General features: G+C 44.5%; 1 protein-coding gene across 1 annotated transcript in view; it reads right to left on the bottom strand.

The window, feature by feature from the left end:
* Nucleotides 1-23882, bottom strand: part of LOC147426918 (translation elongation factor Ts (EF-Ts)) — a 91648-nt gene extending 67766 nt beyond the window's left edge. Inside the window, exons 1-2 of the mRNA XM_086498824.1 lie at nucleotides 23727-23882; nucleotides 23499-23614 (exon numbers count right to left, since the gene is read on the bottom strand). Of these exons, the coding sequence (XP_086354950.1) occupies nucleotides 23499-23614; nucleotides 23727-23773 (163 nt within the window). The 5' untranslated portion in view covers nucleotides 23774-23882. The remainder of the gene's footprint in view (nucleotides 1-23498; nucleotides 23615-23726) is intronic.
* Nucleotides 23883-25035: the final 1153 nt, after the last annotated feature.

The raw sequence follows: 25035 nt of genomic DNA, 5'->3' as shown, positions 1-25035 counted from the left end.
CAAGGCTTGGTCTTGCTGAGAAGTGGGCTGCTAAGCTTGCCTCCTGTTGCCTCTTCTCCCATTTAGTACTAACTTTGGTTTGCTTATATATTTTCTTAGCAAAATTGCCCTACCTACTTTTGTTGGAAAGTCACTTAAATTAATAAGTGAAAAATGCCAAAAATAGGTAAAATAGGCTAAATGCACTGGAAAATTCCCTCGATGGAATCTGATGGATTCTGATGGGAATGCTTATGATCATGCTGTGTGCAACCAAAGGATATGCATCTACACTAAGTGACTGGGCATGCACGGTCTATGAATAGACTCACAAAAGTGCCAGATCACTTCTAATCTAGACTGACTGGACTGACTGAACCATTGTCATGTTGTAGCTTGTCCACGGACACATAGGGTTGGATGTGTCACGTGACAGTGATGCTACCAAAATGTGATTTTGTAAGCCAAATTTGTAGTGTTTGACGTGCTCTCCATGGTTGTCTTTATGGCTCGTCAATTGGAGCTATGGTAAAGAAGTTATGGCAGTTTCAAGTCGAGATGGTTTGCAGATCCGTACCGGATTGGGCAACTGCTGATGAAGGATCAAAGTTGATATGAATGCATGGGGCTGAAGTAATCACTTTGTGGAGCGCGTCGGTCTTTTCAAATCAGCAATCAGAGTTCTAGTTGCCAAGATATCGCAGGTTAAAGTTTCACCGGGGGCCAGTTTCGAACCAGTTCGATCGCCTCGGTCGGTGTGCCATCTGGGAGTTTCGAGCTTCATCCAGGTTTTGGAATGCGGTACAATAATTGCTCAAGGAGAATCTTGTCGGGAATGCCATCTCTTGCAGTGCATTGATTGCTAGATAAGCTGGTGAACTTGTGCTTGTTGGGTACTACCGTAGTCGGGATTTATGTATAAAGCAATGCTTTGCCAATTCTCGAGATGACAATCAAAAGAAGCACCAAGATATGTTATGCCTAGCAGTGCTTTGATCGATGTGTTTGCCAAATGTGGTGCCTTTACGAAAGCACGTGAAGTTCTTGATGAGCTTTCAGTGTAAAATGTCATCTAACGGGACACATAAATTGTGATATGCCTACAATAGGGCTATGGCAAGGGAGCTCCGGCAGTTTTAAGCAGATGCGACTTGAGGGCCTCTCTCCAAATGCTATGGCCGCCCACTATGCAAAGGGCCTTTGGCTATCAGAGGCAATAAAGGACACAATTAGACGATGTTTCAAAGGGTGATGGGGAAGGTTCTTTTGACCGTAATAATGGGAACCGGAGGCACATGGATATGAACAGGGATGGGGTAGTCATATGATGCAAAGGGAGCTCAATGGCCACCCAAGGCCAAAGTAAAAGCCCAAGAGGAGAGCCCCGCCCATAAGATTCAAAGGATGGCCGCCCATTGGGAAGTGAAAGGGGCCACCCATTGTGGCCTTAATATATGTGAATGGGGGAGTAGGCATGGGCACAGGCAGCGAGAAGAGGAGAGCGCAAAGCTTCGTGAGCTCGCACTGGTCTCCACTCCAGCGAGGTTGAGGAAGAAGCGAAAAAGACTAAGGAGGCTCTTGCACAACGATTTGGAACCATCGCCGGTGAATTTGGTGCAGGTCCGCGTCGCCTTGCCACGTCAGCAAGAGGGCTTTTTTATGCTCCCTAGCAACAACGACGTCGTTGTTGCTTAGGGAGGGGAGAATATTTATAGAGAGGTTCTTTTAGACATGCAAAGGGGGAGAAATAGGAGGGAACGTGAGGAAGAGGAAAAGGGAGGTTAAAGTGAGGAAGAGCAGAGGATATAACGTGAAGGGTGGAGGAGGGCGAGAGGAAGCTCTCTCAAGTTGATAAGGTCTCTCTCTCTCTCTCTCTCTCTCTCTCTCTCTCTCTCTCTCTCTCTCTCTCTCTCTCTCTCTCTCTCTCTCTCTCTCTCTCTCTCTCTCTCTCTCTCTCTCAGAGGAGGCATGAAGGAGACAAGGTGAACGAAGAGAGAATCTTGGACCTCGAGGCCGGTGGACTTGAAGGGAAGGAGAGGCACCGCAAGGGAGGTGAAGGAAGGGTTTCGGCTCCAATCTCTCTCTTGTTCTCTCTTGATTAAGTCAAGCAAAAGGCAAAAGCTCTCTCTCGGACTTAGCTTCGGCAAAGGAGGAGATTGGAGTAGAAACAGGTCACTTGGTTCATGATTTCTTCATTCTGGGCTCGGCTAACACGATAAGGTGACCAGTTCGGTGTGTGGTTCCAGGAATCAGATCAATAGTTTGGTCCTTAGGACGAGATCGAGGTAATACGCCTGGCAGGCCTTCTGAGGAACGGTCAGCATGTGTGTGCAGAAATTCTTGTTGTTCTTTTCCAATTCAGACATGTTCAATCATTGTTCATTATTCAATTCTGTCAAATAGATCGAGTAAACAAAAAGACTGGAATTCATTAATTTTGAAATGGACGAAACCGATACAATAGGGACGGACTCGCCCTTCAATTTTATATCAAGTACGATTTTCCTGCCCATCTCATTGGTCAAGGTCGCTTTCTTGGCCCGATAGTCGACCACGGCGTTGTTCTTATGGTACCAAGGGATTCCTAGGAGGACGTCACACCCTTCCAAAGGCATGATGTAAAAGTCCTCGTGCCCTAAATACCCTAACAATGCAAAAGAAATTTGCCAATGACAGGAGTAATGGCTACATCCCATTCGAGCACCGCTAGAACTGCCTCCGCTGGTGGCCCCATCCTATCGGGCGTAATCTCGAGTCGAGCCGCCAATTCAGGTGAAATGAAGTTGGCCTTGGCTCCTCCATCAAAAAAGATAAGGGCTTCCTGATCTTTTACTTTGCCCCATGCGCAGCAAAGTTCCATACTTTCATCCATCTACCTTAGGTCGGGTTCCCATGCAATCCGGTACCAATCCTGCTTTCATCTTGCCTTTTCTGCCACGTTCTTCCGCTGCTCTAGAACTCTCTGACCTGTCTTCAGTCTATCCTCATTGTGCCTTTTTGGGGCACTTTGCGGAGATGTGCCCTTGTTCCCCGCAACCAAAACACTAGGTCAAATTCCACAAATGTACCGAGAATCCCCGTTTAGCATGTCCCATTAGTTGTTGTATAGACTCAGACTTCTGCTTAAAGCTGTAATCTCAATTCTCTGTAGGGAGTCCGCAGCGAAACCGCTCAATTTGTTCTTTGAAAGTGACCTTAAACGAGGTCGTCGGTAGAAAGGAATCCCAAAACCTTTCACAATAGGCATCCAAAGTGTCACCCTTGGTCATCCGAAGATGGTTCCAAGCGGTTCTCACATCTCCTTCGTACTCCTGGGTGAACCAAGAAGAAATAAAGAGCCGTTTGAACTTCAATCACTTGGTTGGAGCTTCTTTCCTCACAAGAAGAGTGGACCACCATGTTCGTGCATTTCCCTTTAAAAATGATGCTGCCCTCCTGATCTTGGAGTGCTCTGAGTAATGCCCTCCACAGACGGCTATATCAAACTGCTGAATAAAAGAAAAGCCTTCGGAGCATCTCAATCCAGAAAAGGATTCAAATTTTAAACTGAAGCATTTGCTTTGTGCACCCATCAACCTACGGTCGACGTTGCATCTCCATGAGTTCATACTGTGTGGGCCGGGGTGGCCCGTACTCATTCTTTGCTAAGTCGCTTGAATTTTCCGTATTGCCTCCTCCCACCTCAGTAGTGGCAGAAGAGGTCGACTGATTCATTTCGGAATCCATAAGTGCCGCGAGAAGAAGGATCGGATTTCCCGATAGAAGAGAAATCGGTTGTGCTTTGATACCATTGTAACAAACTTGGACACCCCAAGTCTAGGTTCTGTCGCGATACAAGAGAGATTCACTTAAAATTCTTCACAATTAAAGAGTCAACACGGCCCGGCGTAGTTTCGTGCCAAGAGAGATTGGCCCCAAAGACTGGCGCCCCTTTTGGTATTTCTTTTTATATTAATCTTTGAGCAAAGTACAACTCCCGCGGGTGCTCGATGTAAGACTCTGCGTCCATATGCTCTGAGAAGTGAGACCCCCTTGGGTTTATTTATTCTTAAAAGGGATGCCAAAAGCAAATCCCCAAAAGCATGTAAATTCAAAAGCAACTTGACCCAAAGCTGCCACTAAAAGCACTCAGCGCCAAATACGGGATTTCCGTGCGCTGCTACCATGTCATGTAGTCAGCGCGTTTTACGGCCGTTCGTACAGCCTGCCACGTCAGTAGCGTGGATCGCGAGCGTCTGTACAGCAGCCATGTCAGCAGTCTTCCGCATTATTTTTAATGCCTAGATGTCCCTTAGGCCCCTCGGCAGTTGTCCCATAAGTTGGATGGTCACGCCACGTCATCAGTTTGTGACACCCCTCATGCCCCCCCTCTTGCATTCATCACTTGTAAGCAGTTTTGCCAACGTTTTGGGTCACCATCTCTCGCAATCTATGTCTACAATGTGTGTCTGGGTGCAAGCAATGGATGTCTTTGCTTCAACACCTTGGGTGAGAATTCACATACAGTCACCAGTGGCACATTTTCTTAGTACAGCTTCACTTCTTTCCAATTTTAGTGGTATGTTTGTCAAGTGTTTGCATTAACAATTCTTTTGCTGAGAAAATATTTGTGTTCAACTAGTGACAACTCCGGGGTATAGGAAGGAAATATAATTCTATATGAGTTACTGGATTTATAAGTGAGAGGGTTTTCTCGCTTGAAACACCATGAAAATATAATTCTAAATGAATTATTGGAATTATAAGTGAGAGGGTTTTTCTCGTTGGAGACATTCGAGTACAGCTATTTCTAGTGCGTCGTACAAAGTAATGACGAGAGCACTGTAAACAGGGATAATTGTAGGGCCACCAAGAACGGATACTTCTGATACGTCACGTTGGTTGGGTAATAGGGAACATTGGGAAGAAGTATTCGACCATCCGGAACGGACATCTCTGATGCGGGTGAAATATAGCATTGCAAAGGAGATTGTACCGTGAGTTTGGTGAGAAAGGACTAGGTGATGGGATTTTTCCTGATGCATCACATGGTGGGTGACAAGAGCATCGCAAAGGAAATATTTCATAGTCAAGAGGAATTCCGAACTGAGTTAGTTGTGCACAAGAAATGAGCAAGCACTTGAATGAAGATGGGTTCAGAGGAACTTTGAGGAAATACAGTTGCGGGTTGCTTTTCAAGGAAGCGAATGCTTTTCTAAAAGAGGTCTATGTTAGCATTGCATCTATGTATGAGATTGCATCCAGGGACGTTGGGGTTGTGAACGTGTGAGCATTGTTTTCAGCTTATAGGTTTTATTGAATTTTTAGCAAGTGCAGACCATTTTTAAATGGCCGGCCACCCACTTATTAGCCAGCCACCCCCTTAATAAGTGGGCAGCCACAGGACAAAAAAAGCAGCAAAAACCCTAGTGCCCCCTTTCTCTCTCTCTATTTGGAAAAGCAAAAGCGATCTCTCTCTCACACACATAGGCGCCTCTCTTCCCTATTCTTGCCAAGAGGATCTCCCCTATTCTTGCTGGCTGCCAGGAGCTATAAAAGCAGGCCCTCCCTCTCACACCCAGGCACCAGAAAGTCTAGCACTAAAGATCAGCCTCTACTGCTGCAGATTTCAACCACGAAGATGCCGCCGCCGGTGACTCACATGGCTGCCCCAACTCCACGAGATGTGGCTAGGAGCAAGTAGGCGAGTTCCATCACGGAAAAGCGCCTACAGAGGGCGTTTCCCTCGCAACAAGTTGCTGTTTTCCTCTGCTTTCAACCAACGACCATCGTAGACGGGGCTGATTTACAAGAAGGAACCCGAGAACACCTCTTTTGTGCGTAGGATTGGAAGAGAAGGTTCTCTATGTAGATTTCTCTTCCAGGGAGTTGCTTTTCGAGAACCAAGTTGCGTTCTGAGTGTCCACACTTCAAAGATAATGCTTTGATCTTTGAGTATTTGTTTGCCGGAGTCCTTCCTCTTCGCAAGGGAGTAGGAGCACAGGAAGGCATGAGCCTCTGCATAAGAGAAGCGCTCTGAGGAACTACAGCCAGATTGCACACCCTAAGTTTAAGAGCAGATCCACGGATCTGAGAGTGGTAAGACTCTCGAGTTGAGATTAGGGAGTTGAGATCCCCAAGGAAGGACTTCCCAACCAACAAAGCAGAGTTGATGCTAAGATCTCTGCGGGAAGACGCTCGGAACAGAGTCCGAAAAGAGTTACAATGTCGGGCGCAGCGGAAGTGTTTAAGGATTTAGCTTGGATCTAGTACTCCCCACAAGCACAAGGTTACTTTACTTCACTTGAAAGAGAAACTGAACTGAACACAATGAACGAGGGATAGGCCCACACTGCACACACACACACAGACACACAGAGAGAGAGAGAGAGAGAGAGAGAGAGAGACGACACCACATGTTAGGTCCCGACCACCCTCAAGGGCCCCCCTGCTCTGTTGTCAGAGAAAGAGCTTGCTTTATTACTTGCACAAAATGCTGATACAATGATGCTAAATGCTGAGATGCTGAAATGCTAATGGGTATTGATACTACTGATACTGGGTACTACTGAGAAGTTGAGGCATATTGCAGGGGATGCTGAGGGATACTGCGGTAGGTGCTTGGTACTGCGGGGTACTTTGGCACTGGGTACTACGAGTACTGCTCGTGCTGGGTACTGCGGGTACTGAAGACACAGAGGTCCTAATGGTCCCTACGCTGAGCTAGGCAAGAGCCAATGTAACCGGGCGGCACCACGTGCTAATAGAAAAGAGCAGATTGAACAGACTTTTTAGCACTTCAACAACTAAACTAAAAGAGACAGAGAAATGAAATGAAATGATATATTAACGTCTTCAAAAGGCCAAAATGACCTATGAGACCATCAGATACAAAGTGGTGAATAAAATACAATGTTTGAAGTACAAGTACAAAAAGTATTGAATGTAAAATGTGAAAAATGAAAAATGAAGTGTGAAATGTGAAATGTGAAATGTAGAATAGGCCCTCAATGACACTCTGGGTGTCATGCTAGAATGCCTCTGATCCTCTGTTGGAGTCTCCGTCGATGGAGTGTGCTCTTGTGTCTCGGCCGTGGTCGTCTTGATCTCCCGAGCTCAGTCGCCCTGTCAATGAGGGTGCCTCTGGTATGAATGTGGGTGCAACTCTGTGCTAGTGATTGGTCTCCTGGCTCCCTCAATCCAAAGAAATCTGTGATCTGTCTCTGTGACTGTCGTACTCCATGTCTCCTCAGCAGACTATCTCTATGTCGATGTAGCTCAAGTAGATATAAGCCAAGGCATCTCTGATCCTGATACCTCATGACTCTATCTAGGGGTCCAAAACCCTCCCTGAATAAGCAATGGAAGCGCCCTCATATCTCATAATACACAGTGCAGTGGCATATGCAGTGTAGCCTGTCTCTGGCTCTCTATCGCATAGTTGGCATATCCTATACTCCGGTGGTATCCCTCTCAATCTACCCGTCTCAATCTCCAGCTAGTGTGAGGATGTGCAAATCTGACCAATAGCACATCGCAGACCATGAGACAAATGAGTGTCCCATGTAGCTCGGACGAATCACAAACCCATCTCCCGAAAGTTGGAGAAGATGCTCTTTGTAGAAAGCCATCTTCATGCCCAACTCCTGCATCGGCTCTACCCATGTCCTCCTGGTGTCCAACTGTATAAGATCCTAACGAATGAGTCTAGTGATCTCCGTCCGTGTGACTGGCAGTGAGGGTTCATCCAAGGAATACTGAAAAGGAGGCAGTCTATCCATGCTGAAACCATGAGGTCATCTGTGCATACCAACATGATGCGTCTCCCTGCATCACTAACTGTCTAGAGGACTCAAGAGCCAATCTAGTATATCTGCCTCTATGTGTATCCCATAGACTATGCATAAAGGACACTGATCTGGTAAGAGCCTCAATCTCTATAGGAGGGGCGGCTACCTCCGCTCGAATAATCGTATGTGGTACGGAGGCCTTGGAAGTTGGCTCTAATCATCCAGGATATCATAAATACCAAGGATCTCTCCATGCTCCTCCAACTGTCATGATTCACAGATGGTCCCCAAACATGGACCCCATAAAGCATAGTTGAAGCAACCAAAGTATCAAAGAGCCATAGCTTTGTTCGTGGTTCTTGAAACTGAACCTGCGAACACATCCTCTCTAGCCCTCCCAATGCCGCATAGGCTCTGGGGGGGGGGAGAGAGAGAGAGAGAGAGAGAGAGAGAGAGAGAGAGAGCACGCGACACAGAGTGGCAAAATTCCACCCCAGAGAGTACTAGCCCCAAACCTTGGAGCCCCTTTTGATATTTCTTTATATTACTTGAACTCAGTACAATGCCGGTACTCCAGCTCTGCACCTTCACCCAGAAGAGTGCCAAAGACTGAGTCCTCTGCACATAATTAAAGACCCTTGGCCTATGAGAAGCACTTTACATGAAAAGCTTCAAACGCAAAATCATCTGGCCCCAAAAGCACTAGCGCCCAAAAGCTGCCAGCACGTTTTGCGAAAATCTGTACAGGTGTCATGTCAGCACAGCCAGCACAAATTGCGGAATTCCGTACAGGCGTCCATACAGCTGCCACATCATCATCTTCTACGAAAGGAATTTTTGTGTGGTCGTGCTTTACTTCTAGTGACTTTAGGTCCCATCGGACGAGGTCCCATAAGTTGGTGGGAACTCCTCTTTAAACATAGGCACTCGGCAAGACTTTGCAAGTTGATAAAACTTCTTCTATTGCTTCTACTGCTTCTCAATACCCCCAGGACCTTCGGGCAAGTGATGGGATCACTGTACAGGTGATCTAGTGCATTTTCAGGGTTCGCCAGCATAACGGCGCAAAACCCCTGCAGGCCAAAAGCACATGTCAAGGACAATTTCCCTTGCAATTGGAAGCTTTCCGGTGAGCTGCAGGTCAATTTCAGCATGCTGTAATTCTCTGTTTTGTCACTGTTGGGTGTTCAAAACCCTGTACCCGCATCCCAAGGCTTTCCTAAGGCTCCCCTCGTGATTTCTTGCAGTTTAGGTGTAAAACCCTAAACCTGCAGAAAAACACAACAGGCTGTTATTTTCTGTTTTGGATCGTTTAGAGCAAAGCAAACACATCTATGCATGTCTCAGGTGCTCCTGCTGCAATGGGGCAATTCCCCTTTGAATCGGACGAGTTTTCACACGAAAAAACTCTCGGTTTTCGCAATCCTTCGCGATGGAACTGTGTGTACTTGTGGAGGATTAGCAATTAGCTAATCCGATACCTATTCAAAAGGCTCTTGCCTCGGCAAACGCGCATAAAACCCCCAAAACTCTACATGGTCAACTGAGAAGCCCAACTAGTGGGGCATTACTATATGTGCGAAGGGAAGAGAGAGAGATGCATGAGAGCAAATCGTCGTGTTACATGAGACAAGGGAGAAGGCAAGCTTTTTATTAAAGATGTGATCACCTACGCCTATTACTCACTCACACACACACACACACACACACTAAAGTCACTTATGAGCTCCAAAATTCAGGCCCCTCATAAATGGGCACCCCCTCTTCAGAAGAGCTTCTGGAGTGTGTGTTCGCTTGTAGGTTGCTCTCCTATTGCGATGTCACGTGACACATCCAACCCTGTGTGTCCGTGGACAAGCTACACCATAACAAGGTTTCCGTCAAGTCCAGTCAGTCTAGATTAGAAGTGATCTGGCACTTTTTGTGAGTCTATTCGTAGACCGTGCATGCCCTGTCACTTAGTATAGATGCATATCCTCTGGTTGCACACAGCATGATCATCAATATATATATACCTTCATAAGTTCAGAATAGTCTGAACTCACGAATTATAAGAGGGAATAAAGCACTCATAAAACTATAAAAGCAAGGGACCAAGAAAAGAAAAGAAAAACAAAAACAAACAAACAAAACAAACTAATTCACTTTGTTTGCTACGAAACAAAACTAGATAAAACAAAACATTATTAACTTAAAAATGTTTTTAGAAAAGGTATGTGTAAAATAAGTTGACGCAACTTACTTGGCTTAAAACAAGTACTCAACTTTAAGCAAAAAAGGATAAGACATCTTAAAAACTTAATCCTAAAAATCAAACTTCACACAACAACTTCTAACGGAACACATTCTTAAGTCCTCAGGTAAACTAAATACGAAATCGAAAAGTGAATACTACTACAAACCTACGAAGAGCAAAGAACCAAACTTGACAATATGTGATCTCAACTTCGCTGCTTGTCCAAACAGGAAGAATAAGATTATCACCTTTATCATGCATAGCTTGGACAACAGCTATCACATCCCTACTCACGTCGTCAGTGCCCAATTGTAGGTGCAGGTTTATATAGAGGTCATTCATGCTTTGAACGTACTCTACAAAACCAACGAGCTGAGTTTCTATCACCCTCCGGAGGTGATGGGCATACTCAGCCATGATAAAGGCTAGCAATTTGTCAAGCTATAGTAACAATACTAGAAGCGCTAGGGATCAAAACAACAACATAAGGTGTTATTAAGTCAAACGATAAGTGGGCTTTTTAGCTCCCCACTTCTATTGAATTTACTACTAATTATCTTGAACATTCCAAAGCAAGAAACATTAAAAATAAACTTACTACGATGCAAAAATGAACGAACGTTTTTCATGATTCTTTTGAATGAGTATCCTTTTTCAACTAGTAAAGAAATAAGATGGCAAGATTGAACAACAAAAGCAGATTTACTAGAACAAAGACGAGAAAATCTAAATAGTTGAGAGCAAATGACATCGTACTTAGCTAAAAGAGAAATGTTCGAAGAAATGTGAGGCATACGGATGATTTTTAGATTGGCATATTCTAGTTCAAGGCGCTTATCATAGATATCTACTTCTAATCCCAAGGGAGTCTGAAAAATCTTAAGGTCTAAAAAGGCACAATAATCACTATTTGTGGTACAGTTAAGTTCACAAAACTCCTTGGGATAAATTCCTCCGCCTACAGAACTCAAATTCATCAGTATTCCCATCAGAATCCATTAGAATCAGTTAGGGGATTTTTCCAGTGCATTTAGCCTATTTTACCTATTTTTGACATTTTTCACTTATTAATTTAAGTGACTTTCCAACAAAAGTAGGTAGGGCAATTTGGGTAAGAAAATATATAAGCAAACCAAAGTTAGCACTAAATGGCAGATGAGCAAGGAGAACAACAGGCCATTGGCGACAGGTTCCCCCTCTCTCAGCAAACTCTCCAAGATCCCTTGGCGTTTCCATCACCATTGCCTTGGAGTTTACCACCCTTCAGCCCTAGCGTTTTGCATATCGCTAGCCCCCCCATTGCCCTGGCGTTTTCAGCAGATATGCCTAGCTTCTTCCCCAATTCCACCTAGCGTTTTCAGCCTTGACAGCAACACCAAACCCCCAGCGTTTTCAGCCTTAACCCGCAGCAGATAAGCCAGCGATTTCATCCCTAAAAACAGCAGCCCTCAGCGTTTTTTTCAAGCGATTTCAGCATCAAAAAAACACAGCCAAATTCAGCGTTTTTCAGCCCCAAAACCTGTGTTTTTCAGCAACACAAGATCAGCCTCGAAATCAGCGTTTTCCATCGCCTCAGATTTCAGCAGTTAGCGTTTTGGACAGCAGTTAGTAGCATTCCATTTTCAGCCCCTTTGTCGCCATCGCCATCCTGGTTGTTGTCGTCGACATAGCCTAGATCTGCATCAGTTTTATGCATCATCATTGTACCCGTTTGTGCAATCAATCGTAGACCACTCTCGCCAACGAGAGTGGGGCCTTCGGAGGAGGGTTATACTTCTGTGGTGTTGTATCTCTCTTCTCTCTATCTCTCAGTCTCATACACTTGCACACACAGTGTCCACTTACTTTGTTCGTGATCATAGCACTCTCCATTAAGAATGGAAGGCTCTCCCTTCCATAAGAACTAAAAAGGAACCTTGAGCAAATATGGATTACTCATCTTGAGAAAGTACAACATTCATTCCGCTGCACCTTACATTGGTATCAGAGCTTTGGCAGTGTTCACTCAAGGAAAGAACCACAAGAATCACAAAAATTTTAATTTTTTTTGCTTGTTGCGGTCGCACGAACCCAAGTTCGCTTGGGCGTGTCGATTCCTAATCGTGTTTTTGAAGAGTGACAGGAATCCCAGGAAAGAAGGGCTTGTCGAGCCTCCCCTTGTGTCTCTTTTCACTCATTGAGAGCAGACCGTGCACTTAGCGGCCGACCAATCAACGTGAGGTGGGAAAAAGCAACCTTGGTGTGAGCGCAAGGCCACCAAGGGGTGCGCCCGCGGAAAGGAGTAGAACTCGGGTGAAGAGAAGATCCTTCTCAAACACGGTTTGCAAGCGAAAGAAAACCTCAAGAACCGAAGTTCCTCGTGAACTTAAGAACCAAAGATCCTAGTGCATGGTCGTCACCCGAAGCGGAATGGATACTTCCCATACAGGTGATGAGCATGAGAGAGGCGACGAAGAGTTCTCCCCACCAAGAGATTTTTCCGACCCTCCCCCTTCGCCATCTACGCCACGAGTTGGACCAACTTCTATGGAGGCGATGGTCAAGTAGATGTTGGACATGATGGCAGAACAACAAGAAACGAATCGAGTTGCGTTGGCACAACTAGCAAGCAAAGCAGAAGAACAGGAAGCTAAGGACCGCGATCGTGACGAAAGAAATGAAAGAATTGCCGCACAACAAGAAGCAAATCACATTGCTAAGGACCGCGAGCGCGACGAAAGAAACGAAAGAATTGACGCACAACAAGAAGCAAATCGCATTGCTAAGGACCGCGAGCAAGAAGCAAATCGCATTGCTTTAGAACGCGAGCACGACGCACGAAAAGAACAAAAAGAACTAAGAAAGGAGGAAGCAGCAGCACAAAGCGCGGCCTTGGGATCGAGCGAGAGGCTCAAAGAGAACTACGAACTCAAGAGTTGGTTCGACAAGTACTTGCGTCGAAATCTGAACCAGCCAAAGATCGTGGGAGTTCCTCAAGTGGCACAAGCCACGATGCGGATTCCAACAACCCAGTCACAGAGAAGTTGACTTTCAGTAAGTATGATGGTAAGATGGATGCTACGGTTATTCATTCTTGGTTGCATCAGTTTAATGCTTATTTTGCGACAACTAAGAAGACAAGAAATAGCACGGTTTTGACGGCAGCTATGTACCTTGCCGGTGATGCCATCAAATGGTACCACGCATGGCAAGAGGCACAGCTAGCCACGCACCTAGAGGAAGCCGACGAACTCACACCCCTGTCCTTCAGTTGGGCTGATTTCCAAGACAAGCTCAAGGCGCGGTTTATGCCACCTCAGTACCTCGCACGATTGAAGGACGACTGGCGCGCTCTCAAGCAAAATGGTATGCCGGTTATGTCTTTCTCTAATCGTGTTTTGCATCTCGGCACTCAATTACGCAAATCGGATTCGGAGCGCAAGGAGGCATTTCTTTACGGATTGGACGAGTATATCAAGTATGATGTCGAGGTACTTGATCCAATCGACCTCAACAAGGCGGTAGCGATTGCTCTCGCACACGACATGAAGCACAACAAAGGAAAGCCTAAGGAAAACAAGACTTCTCCAGGAACCCCGCAGAATTCTCAAAACACGTAGAATGGTAAGAACGGTAAGAATGGTAAGAATGGAAATTCTTCTAGCCCTTCTTCCTCTAATTCTTCGGAAAAGAACTCTAACAATGAATCTGAGGGTAAAGCTAAAGCACATGCAAAACCTAAGCTAACCCCATATGAAAAAGCTGCACAAGGAATTGTAGGAGGATACATCATGGCTGAAGAACAAGTGCTTTATGCTAAAGAAGGTAGATGTTTTCAATGTCACATCAAGGGGCACATTAAGAAGGCCTGCCCTAAGATAGTCCCACCTAAAAAACAAAAGGCACCCACAACAACCACAAGCACTATCACACACCAACCTGCATCTTCTCATGACTCTGACACATACATTGATGAGTCTCTCATGAAGTGTTATGGTCATGTAAAAGGTCAGCGTTTTATCATATTGTTTGATCCAAGCAGTATGCATGATGTGATTAGTCCCCCTCTTGTTGAGAGAGCCCACCTGGAGATTAGTCAGAAATCTCCTCTCGAGGTTTCTGGCTTTGCTCCTGGTATGGACTCTCTCATCACGAAGGAGTGCCTTGATGTGATGTTTACCGTTCAACAAGCTTCTTTCAGTAGGAAATTTCTTGTGTCTCCTCTCTAAGGATGTGATATGATTTTGGGCATAAAATGGTTTCATGAACTCAACCCTCTCATTGATTGGGAGACTAACACTCTCACTTTACATGCCAAAACTGATTCCCTCCTCATCATTCGTGCTGAGGAGGGCTTGCATTCTTTGCCTATCATCTCTCATGTGCAAGTAAAGCGTGAATTACGACGAGGCGCACAAGCGGCATTCATCTATGTTGCTCCAGTTTCCCAGAGCATTCAAGCTCCAGCTAAGTATTCAGGGTTGTTTACGAAGTTTAAACATCTCTTTTTGCAGGATGATCTTCCACCTCGTCTCCCACCCGAGCGGCCGGAGGACCATCGCATCGAGCTTATGGAGGGAGCACAGCCTATCAGTAAGGCTCCCTATCGATTGAACAAGACACAGGAGGAAGAGTTAGAGCGACAACTCACGGAGTTGGTGGCTAGAGGATTCATACGCCCTAGTGTAAGTCCTTTTGCTGCTTCTATTTTGTTTGTTCGCAAGAAGGATGGTTCGTCTCGTTTGTGTGTTGATTACACGGCATTAAACAAGATGACCGTCAAGAACAAGTTTCCGATGCCTCGCATTGAGTATATCCTCGATAGGCTCAATGGGGCAAAGGTCTTCAGCAAGGTCGATCTTAAAAGTGGATACCATCAAGTACGGGTATTCAAAGGCAACATTTTCAAGACCGCCTTTCGCACCGAGCGAGGGCAATGGGAGTATATTGTTATGCCTTTTGGATTGACAGGTGCCGTGGGTACATTCAATCGTCTCATGGTAGGTCGTTTCCGCGATATGGTCGGTGTATGTGTGTTCGTCTTTTTAGATGATATTCTCATTTTTTCTGCATCGTGGGACCAACATGAAAGAGATATCGGAAGGGTACTAACTCGTTTGGATGAGTGTCAGTTGTACATTGCAGCTAAGAAGTCTGAATTTTTTCTTACTGAAGTCACTTATCTGGGTTATATCATTTCTGCAGAAGGTGTCAAGGTAGATCCCGCGAAGGTGGAACAGGTTCATAATTGGGATTTGCCCAAAACTGCATATGATGTGCGTTCTTTTCTTGGGTTATGTCAAGCATATAGTTCACACATAGAGAATTTTGCACGCATTGTTGCACCTATGATTGATGTTTTGAAAGGGGTCAAGACTCGCCGTCAGCGCGTAGACTTACCCGAGGCAACCATTGAGGCTTTCGCAGCTCTCAAGGTTGCGGTGACAGAAGCACCGTGTTTTATCCTTGCCTCTTGGGATGATCCCTTTGAGATATGGACGGATACGAGCAATGTCGCCATAGGCGTCGTGCTTCAACAGCATGGTCGTCCTGTAGCTTTTCTTAGCCGGAAGCTCAATAATGCGAAAAAGAATTATTCAGTTTATGATAAAGAACTTTTGACTGTCATTCACTCTCTTAAGCATTGGACGCATTTTCTGTATGGTAGAGAGTTTACAGTGCGCACAGATCATCAAGCCCTCAAGTGGCTCCAATCTATGCCTAGTGCACATTGGAGTGATCGCCAAGCACGGTGGTCACAATTTTTTGAGCAATTTGGAGGTTTGATTGAGTATGTGCCTGGAAAAGCTAATCCTGTTGCACATGCGTTGAGTCGCAAAGGACAGATTTTGGCTCTTGAGCCAAGAACCACATTTTCTATTCAGGGTGAGTCTTTTTGACAGCATGAAGAATCAGTATGCGGATTCCGAGTTTGGTAAGCATTGGTTACAGGCTCTTGCTTCCCAAGGGCCAAGCAACTATCTCATTCGTGATGGATTGTTGTTTTTTCGTCAACGTTTATGTGTGTTGCCCTCTCTCAGGCCAACCATATTGCATGATTCACATGATTCTCTCACGGGTGGGCACAGGGGAATGAACACCACATTAGAAAAAATTGAAAGATTTTCTTATTGGCCTAAAATGCGAAAGGGTGTGTTTCGTTATGTCACACAGTGCACTATATGTCAAAAAGTAAAAGCTCCTCGGGGTAAGCAGCAAGACCTCTTGCTTCCACTGCCTATTCTCGATGGACCTTTTCAGGATATTTCTATGGATTTTGTGACTAACCTACCACCAAGTTTGCATTCAAGGAACACTCAATGTTTAACAATTGTTGATCGTTTCAGCAAATTTTGCATGTTGATTCCTTATAAAGCCACAGTTACTGCACAAGATGTAGCACGGTTGTTCATTAAGCATTGGTAACCCCTCTGTGCTTTGCCAAAGTCAATTGTTTCTGATAGGGATTTTAAGTTCACGTCCAATTTTTGGCGCACACTCTTTGAAAATTTTGGCACTAAGTTGAATTTTTCATTGGCTTTTCATCCACAGTCAGATGGTCAAACAGAAATTTACAATCAGTTGGCTTTTGATGTTTTACAGTCATATGTGCATGATCAGCAGTCTCAGTGGGAGCTCTATCTTCCATTGGTACAATCTATTTTGAATGACTCTTTTTCTTCTGCTATTGGTCGAACTCCGTATGAGGCAGCTTTTGGCCGTCCATTCCAATCACTTTTGACTCGCTCGGTTAGTCAAATGCCTGATGCCAATGCTAAAAGTCAGTCATTGGATGAGATTTCTGAGAGTGTGAAGCTTCGGCTAAGCAAGGCTCAGGAATCTTATTCACGGCAGGCTAATCAGGCTAATAAGCATCGTCAGGATGTTTCGATCAAGGAAGGAGATTGGGTGTATTTAAGAATCATGAAGCAACGTCTTAAGCAAGTTGGAAAGAAGTGTCCGAAGTTGTCTTTTCGTATGTATGGTCCATTTCCAATCATTAAATAGATAAATGAAGTTTCAATGACATTGCAGTTGCCTAACTCATGGTCAAAGCACGACATTTTCCATGTTTCTTCGTTGAAAGTGTTTCAGGGAACACCTCGAAAGGACATTTCGGAAGAAGAAGAACCGGAGATCATCGATGAAGCTGAAGTCATGGAGCCGGAGCAAGTGTTGTTGCATCGGTTTCGCCATGGTTCGAAGAAGTAAGTGCGACAATACTTTTTGAAGTTCAAGGATCGAGGAACCCACGAAGCGGTGTGGGTAGACGAAGAGTTCTTCAAGGATTACCCAGAGTTGTTGGCAGACTACCAAGGAAGCCATGCAACTCGGTACTTTAAAGAGGAGGGGATGTCACGTGACACATCCAACCCTATGTGTCCGTGGACAAGCTACACCATAACAAGGTTTCCATCAAGTCCAGTCAGTCTAGATTAGAAGTGATCTGGCACTTTTTGTGAGTCTATTCGTAGACCGTGCATGCCCAGTCACTTAGTATAGATGCATATCCTCTGGTTGCACATAGCATGATCATCAGTATTCCCATCAGAATCCATTAGAATCAGTTAGGGGATTTTTCCAGTGCATTTAGCCTATTTTACCTATTGACATTTTTCACTTATTAATTTAAGTGACTTTCCAACAAAAGTAGGTAGGGCAATTTGGGTAAGAAAATATATAAGCAAACCAAAGTTAGCACTAAATGGCAGATGAGCAAGGAGAACAGAAGGCCATTGGCGACAGGTTCCCCCCTCTCAGCAGACTCTCCAAGATCCCTTGGCATTTCCATCACCATTGCCTTGGAGTTTACCACCCTTCAGCCCTAGCGTTTTGCATATCGCTAGCCCCTCCATTGCCCTCGCGTTTTCAGCAAATACGCCTAGCTTCTTCCCCAATTCCACCTAGCGTTTTCAGCCTTGACAGCAGCACCAAACCCCCAGCGTTTTCAGCCTTAACCCGCAGCAGATAAGCCAGTGATTTCAGCCCTAAAAACAGCAGCCCTCAACGTTTTTGTCAAGCAATTTCAGCATCAAAAAAACGCAGCCAAATTCAGCGTTTTTCAGCAACACAAGTTCAGCCTCGAAATCAGCATTTTCCATCGCCTCAGATTTCAGCAGTTAGCGTTTTGGACAGCAGCTAGAAGCATTCCATTTTCAGCCCCTTTGTCGTCATCGCCATCCCGGTTGTCGTCGTCGACATAGCCTAGATCTGCATCAGTTTTATGCATCATCATTGTACCCGCTTGTGCAATCAATCGTAGACCACTCTCGCCAACGAGAGTGGGCCTTCGGAGGAGGGTTTTACAACGTCTGTGGTGTCGTATCTCTCTTCTCTCGCACGCACAATGTCCACTCACTTTGTTCGTGATCATAGCACTCTCCATTAAGAACGGAAGGCTCTCCCTTCCATAAGAACTAAAAGGAACCTTGAGCAAATATGGATCACTCATCTTGAGAAAGTACAACATTCATTCCGCTGCACCTTACATGCGATGTGTCCAATTTACCTCTTTTGAGTTTATTTCCTAGTACCCACCAACTTATAAGTGTCGCGTGGGGCCTAAATGACTTTGAACTGAGCCTAGCCACCCTTTTACTGCTCGGATTTCAATGCCGATCGGCCCGACCATCTAGTGGCGACCTGCCCTTCACTGCTACGGGCGTGACTCGGCCGTCAATCGTTTCGCACTAGCCATACAATGCCCGGCCAAAAATTAATTAAAAATTAAGGGAAAGAAACCAGCAACTAAGGTTAGTGGTTGCCACAGCCTCGTGACAACCACTTTTCAGTCAATTCTACTGAAACAAGTAGAATCCTATAACCTATCCAGTATATCATCGATCCTAGGTATTGGAAACCTGTTCTTGATGGTTATTTTATTCAGAGCCCTGTAGTCAATGCACATTCTCCACGATCCACCTTTCTTTAGAAACAACAACATTGGCGAACAGTAAGGTGATCTATTGGGTTGAACCAAACCTTTTTCCAAAAGTTCTTTCACTTGGTTTATAATTTCTTGATTTTGGGCTCTGCTTACTCTGTAAGGTGGCCAGTTCGGTGGCATACTGCCCAAAATCAAATTAATAGTGTGATCTTCAAGACACTCAGGAGGTAACTCTCCTGGTAAGCCTTCAAAGAAACAGTTAGCCTGAGCTTGCAAAACTTCCTATCATTCCTTTTCAAAGTCGGACAAATTTGACATTTTTCAAGGAGGTAACTCTCCTGGTAAGCCTTTAGAGACACAGTCAGTCTGAGCTTGCAAAAACTCATGTCGTTTCTTCTCAAAGTCGGACAAAGTTGACATTTTCTTGTCAATTATCTCATGTAAGAAGATTGAGTATACAAACCAACTTAATTTCATTAATTGGGAAATGGCCGAAGGCGATACAAGTGGGACTGACTCGCCCTTCAATGTTACATCAAGTACTATCTCTACCCTTTTCATTCTTCAAAGTTTCCTTTCTCGCCTTGTAGTCGACCACCACAATGTTCTTGTGGAACCAAGGGATTCCAAAAGGACGTCACACCCCTCCAAACTTCAAAGGCATGATATAGAAGTCATCGTGCCCTAAATACCCTTGGCAATGCAACCGAAGTTTGCCTATGACAGGTGTAATGGCAACATCCCATCCAAGTGCCGCTAGAACTACCTCAACCGGGCGGTCCCGTTTCATCTAGCGGTATTCCAAGTCGAGCAGCCAATTCAGTCGAAATGAAGTTGGCCTTGGCTCCTCTGTCGAAGAAGATAAGGGCTTCTTGATCTCGTACTTTGCCCCACGCTCTGCAGAGCTCCTTACTTTCATCCATTTACTCAAGGTCGGTCCCCACAAAATTTGCTATTGCTTTTGTCCTTCCTTTCTTTGCTCACTCCTTTGAGTCTCTCGAACTCTCTAGCTTGTCCTCTGGCTATTCTTTTGGTGCCTTGTTAGGGCACCTGGCTAACACATGCCAGTGTTTCCCACAACCATAACATTTACCCTCTTTGAAGTATTCAATTCGTGGTTCTGTCAACAATCGAGAGCCTGAAGGTCTCTTTTTCTGTTGCTTTCCCTTGCTTTTGTTACTGTTCGTATCTTGTTTAGTCTGAACTGTGGCCAATCTATTTGTAGAGTACGTAAGAGTGCCCCCATGCATTGCAAATTCTTGCTTTGCATGTCCCATCAGTTGTTGCATAGACTCAGGCTTCTGCGGCAAATAATAATCATGTATCTCTTTATGTAGGCCACAGCAAAATCGTTCTATCTATTGCTTGAACATGATTTTCTTAAAAGAAGAGGCCAGTAAGAAAGTGTCCCAAAATCTCTAACACAACTCTGCTTTCTTGGCAGCTTCTTGGTCTTCATGAGTCTATTGACTCGTCGTTCTATTGCTTCCTCAAACTCATCCTCTGAGCACACTTGTTGGGCGAGAGTCCTGGTGTAGTCGGGTTTTGCATTGCTGACTTCAAAGGTGATCAAATTTCGCGTACTGAGGATCCTTGGAGTACTGAAGCATCTATTGGGCACAAGCGTCAACTTGCTGTTGTCGCTACATTTCCATTCTTTCGTACTCAGTCAGTGGAGACGGCTTGTAATATTCCAAATCTTCCGAAAATGGACGATGTCCGTTGAAATCTTCATTATTTTCTCCCAGGAGCTTTGGTTTTGTCCAACCTCTTTAGTGGCCCTTAAAGGTCCATCAGAACTAGACCACGTCATCACACTTGACACTTCTGCACACCCAAATTTATCTTTTCAGAAAGGAGGATTGATGACACTTGTTGTCCTCTATGACCAATCTCAGCTTGTTTCATTACTTTCTTGGACTCGAGATATAGCAAACAAAGGGGAACATCTTTCTCTCTCGGTAGTGCTATGTCCAAGAGTTGTTGGAAGCATTTGGTATGACCAATGCAAACCTATCTCTTCGTTGATGGATCCCAACCAAAAGTTGTCACCTGATGCTGCGAAATATTAAAAGCTGGTCAGTTCTCGTATTTGGCTGTTAAACACCCATTTTGACATCAATTTCTTGATGGGACTTCTCAATTCATTTATGCAGACCCACCAAGTCACATGTGGAGAAGGCTCTTCGGATCTTGCAATATTTGATACTCTTAGTCATTGGGCATATGGTATACTGCTGGAGGTCAATATTTCAAGATTACTCTTCAAGGATAAAGTGCTTCCAATTGGGGTGGAGATCCAAATATACAACGTTCGACTACATGTTAACACCTAGCAATTTCTTGAGCAGCAAGAAGCAGCCTACAATTGCTTTATCATCCACAAAGGCAGAGTATCAAGTTGTTTACAGTGCTATATGTAAGTTCGTGTGGTTACGGAGGTAGCTTTTGGAGATTGTTTTTCTATAGGAAACAACCACAGTTTACTCTGACAACTAGAGTTATATAGCCATTGCGAGAAACCTAGTTTTTCATGCCCTGAGCAAGCATATAGAGATACAATATCATTTTGTTTGTAAGAAGACCCTAGAGTACTATTCAACTTGAGCATTGTTCTATGTCAAATAACCCTACTCGTATCTTCACCAAACGTCTACCACAGGCAACATTATCCCTTCATGCCAACTCTCTTGAATTGGTTCCCCGTCGAGGGGGGTGTTAAGAGTTACATCTTTTGTCTGGTGGTGGCTCCAGTATCTCCGAGGAGCAGTTTAGGGAGTGAGGGCTATTTTGTGCCGGTGTGTGACCGTACTTGAGACGAACGTACCTTTTCTGGCAGTACAAGCCATGTATGTGCCCATCCAATAGAGGGCATGAGGGATGGCCACTGTTCCTAGGTCAAAGTCTTATATATGCAATTCTTCCTCGAGTTTCTAAACAAAGGACCAACTTTGGTCCTCTAGCCAGTTTATCATCTTTTTTTAATGATCTGGCATATCATTTTTATAATGCCCAACATTTTTGGGTCGTACAGTTTTTTGTGCAGAGTAGCGCAAATGAGAGGGGTCCCTATAAAGGGGTCCTTGCCCCCTTGAGTGATTGATGTTCATTGTTAGAAAATCTGTGTTGATTAGAATATGTGCTAGTGCATGCTTTGTCCGTGTACTATCTTGTGAGGATGGTCATTGGCATATCTACATGGAGTTAGTGTCTACTGACTCTTAGCATTATGTCTTTCTTTGCAAGTGTTATCAAGAGTGATAACTCGTCTTTTACCAAGGGGAGGATTATATCACCAAATTATGATGACATGGCATGAGCAAAACTAAACGGAGTTGTAACGTCCATATGATCTACTGAGGTTGCCCCATACAGCAACAACGAACGTGGCAGCATGGACAGCGTTGACGTGGCAGATATAATTATAGTAACAGCAGATGTTGTTATGTGCTTTTGGGTATATTTTGTATGTAGCAGATGATATTTAAGTGCTTTTGAGGGCCAAGTGTCCACTGTCAATAAGTAAGAGTGTCGATCGTAGTCAAATTATGTGAGTGGGCTCACACAAACAATTGTAACCGCAACAATTCATTGATGTAAAATGAAATACCGCTAGGGGCACCTATTGAGGGGTCAATCTCATTGAGTGGGGAACTTAACTTCACTGTACATTCCATTCTTGTGGACCACTATTCTAAAGTAAAAATCCTTATATTCCTAGAAAATATAATTTCATTAAAATTTGAGTCATTCAACAATAGCTAAGTTAGCAAAATCCCTTTTGCTTCTAGACAATTGTGTTCAATTGCAATATTTTTTTATACCTATCCAAAAAATCTGGGTAATGGTTGAGCTGAGTCACCCGCTGCGCGTCTAGAGGAAAGTATCCTCAAGAAGATGCTACCAAGGTGCACATTGGCTCGATGTGCCATGTTGACGACCCATAGCCAACTCTTACACTAAGAAAGCCTAAAGGATTTTATATTGGTACTACTGCAAGCCTATCTGCAAAATTTAAATGCTTGGACACATTTATTAAAGTAGTCAAAAACTTTGCAAAACCCTCCTGGCATAATTGATCATACTATTTGTAACTGATTGGGAGAGCATTTTGCCAGACATCCACATAACCATTAGCACAATAATGCATAGTATGTGACTATACTACAACATGCCCATTAATATCAGCAATGGCCGATAAAGAACTTGGTATCAAAAGATGACCCTACACATCCAACAATCAAAATGTGAATATCACACATGACCTGTTAGACTTTCTATTCGAGGTGGTACAATTAATACAGACTACATAAAATATCCTTGTTTACATGGAAGAATCCCGGTGTGGATGTGCTGGTGAATTGCGAGCAATCTTGGATTTGCCCTGTCAATGTGAGATGCTCACATTGCCGAGAGAGTAGGATCAGGAGTCCACTAGAATTTTGCACCAAATACCAAATGTGTAACTTGGGGAACTTATAATTAATTGAAAGAAAGAAAGAATTATCTAGTATCTACTATTCGTTGAACAGCATTGAACATAATGCAAACTTGCTTCATTTGTCCCACCTACCTGTAAGCCACTTTTGGCAAAGCGTGTGCAGAAAGAGGAACTTATGATTAATTGAAAGTGGGAGAAGGGACTTACCCATATCCCAATTGCACTGCACCAGAGCCGTTTTGACATCCTTCATGGGAGCACTGCTTTTCTCTCGAAGCTGGCGTATAAGAGCAGTCGGTGATGCGCCCTCGGTGCTGTAGCTCCTGCAAGATGGCTCTCTCTCTCTCTCTCTCTCTCTCTCTCTCTCTCTCTCACACACACACACACACACACACACACATACACACACGCGCAAAAGAAGAGGGAATCGATTACCTGCTTCGCTGGCTGACCTGCCGCACAACGCGACCGAGGTGATTCATCGCTGCAGCTCGCAGCCTGGCTTAACACTTTTTAGTATACATTTGGCTACTTCTTGCTACTTGTTGTTTAATCCTGCAACGTAGTAGATGTGTGACAAAAGGGAATCAAGAGCGATTCCCCCTTCAAAGAGGAGCTCTCTGAATGAAAGTAGGCGGGGTGGAAATCAAAGGGAAAAAACCCTTTGTGTGCACGTGGCTCAAAGGCGGACAAAAGCCATGCGTCTGAGATGTGTGACGGGAGCTGGCGAAGCTAGGGGCGATTAGTGCTAGCCGTAAAAGGAGTAGGGTAGCACAATAGAGGAGGCAACAGGTGCGAGGCAATGGACACACAGCGAGAGCAGGGAACAAGGTAGGCAAACATTGTTTTCTTAATAGTGAGGCATTGACATCACCATCACCATGGGCATTGCGCTCAAAATGTTAGGGTGGAAGGACTAAATCTTGAAGTATGGCGCTGGAGGTCGATTCCTGTAGAGCGTGAGAGATTTACCTACCTCCGAGTGGGTGTCTATAATTTTGGAACGTTGAATGGACAAAATTCCATGTGGACTCAAAGAACAAAAAATCTCCATGGTCGCTTATAAATACGAGTGTGTGACCCGTCCTTTTTTTGGGGGTGGGGGGGGGGGGGGGGGGGGGGGGGGGGGACACATATAGCTGATGGTGAACTCTCATCCAAAAAATGTCGGCTCACCGTCGTTTAGTATATAGAGAGAAAGCCAAGACAGTTGCCATCACCAAATATATAACGTTAGTAACTTGATTCTGTGGAGAACAAAGCGTTGATCCTTAACCAACCCACTAACCAAGCAGCCTCTCAAATGTGAGCTTGCACTCAAGATCAGGTTGTTCATCCCAACTTTGTAAAATAGTCATTGATGTAAAGCAGACATAATTTTGATGTACATTCCAACTCATCCCCAATTGTTATGGTGCAACACTGCGATTGCTACTCATTGTTAACATCCCCCTTCGTCATTATACCACATGCATAGGCAGAGGAAGTAAAGTCAAGCCACTTTGCTTCCCTATGTTGGCTGCTCTACCCTAGAATTCTAGCTTAAGCCTACGCTCCCTCCCTTCACATGTTTGTTGTAGACCCCCTCTTAAAATGTCTTGCTTTGCATGTTTCACATCAAAATAAACAGTGTTTCTTTCACGTCATCACCACCTGGAAGATAAGCAATATCTGTTGTAGCCAAATTAACGCTTGATATGTGAGCAAGCACGCTCTCAAACTTACAACACGTGAGTCAATTTAT

The sequence above is a fragment of the Adiantum capillus-veneris genome, chromosome 24, assembly GCF_014529385.1.
Source record: "Adiantum capillus-veneris isolate H3 chromosome 24, ASM1452938v2, whole genome shotgun sequence".
Taxonomy (NCBI): domain Eukaryota; kingdom Viridiplantae; phylum Streptophyta; class Polypodiopsida; order Polypodiales; family Pteridaceae; genus Adiantum; species Adiantum capillus-veneris.
This window is presented reverse-complemented; position numbering and strand designations above follow the sequence as displayed.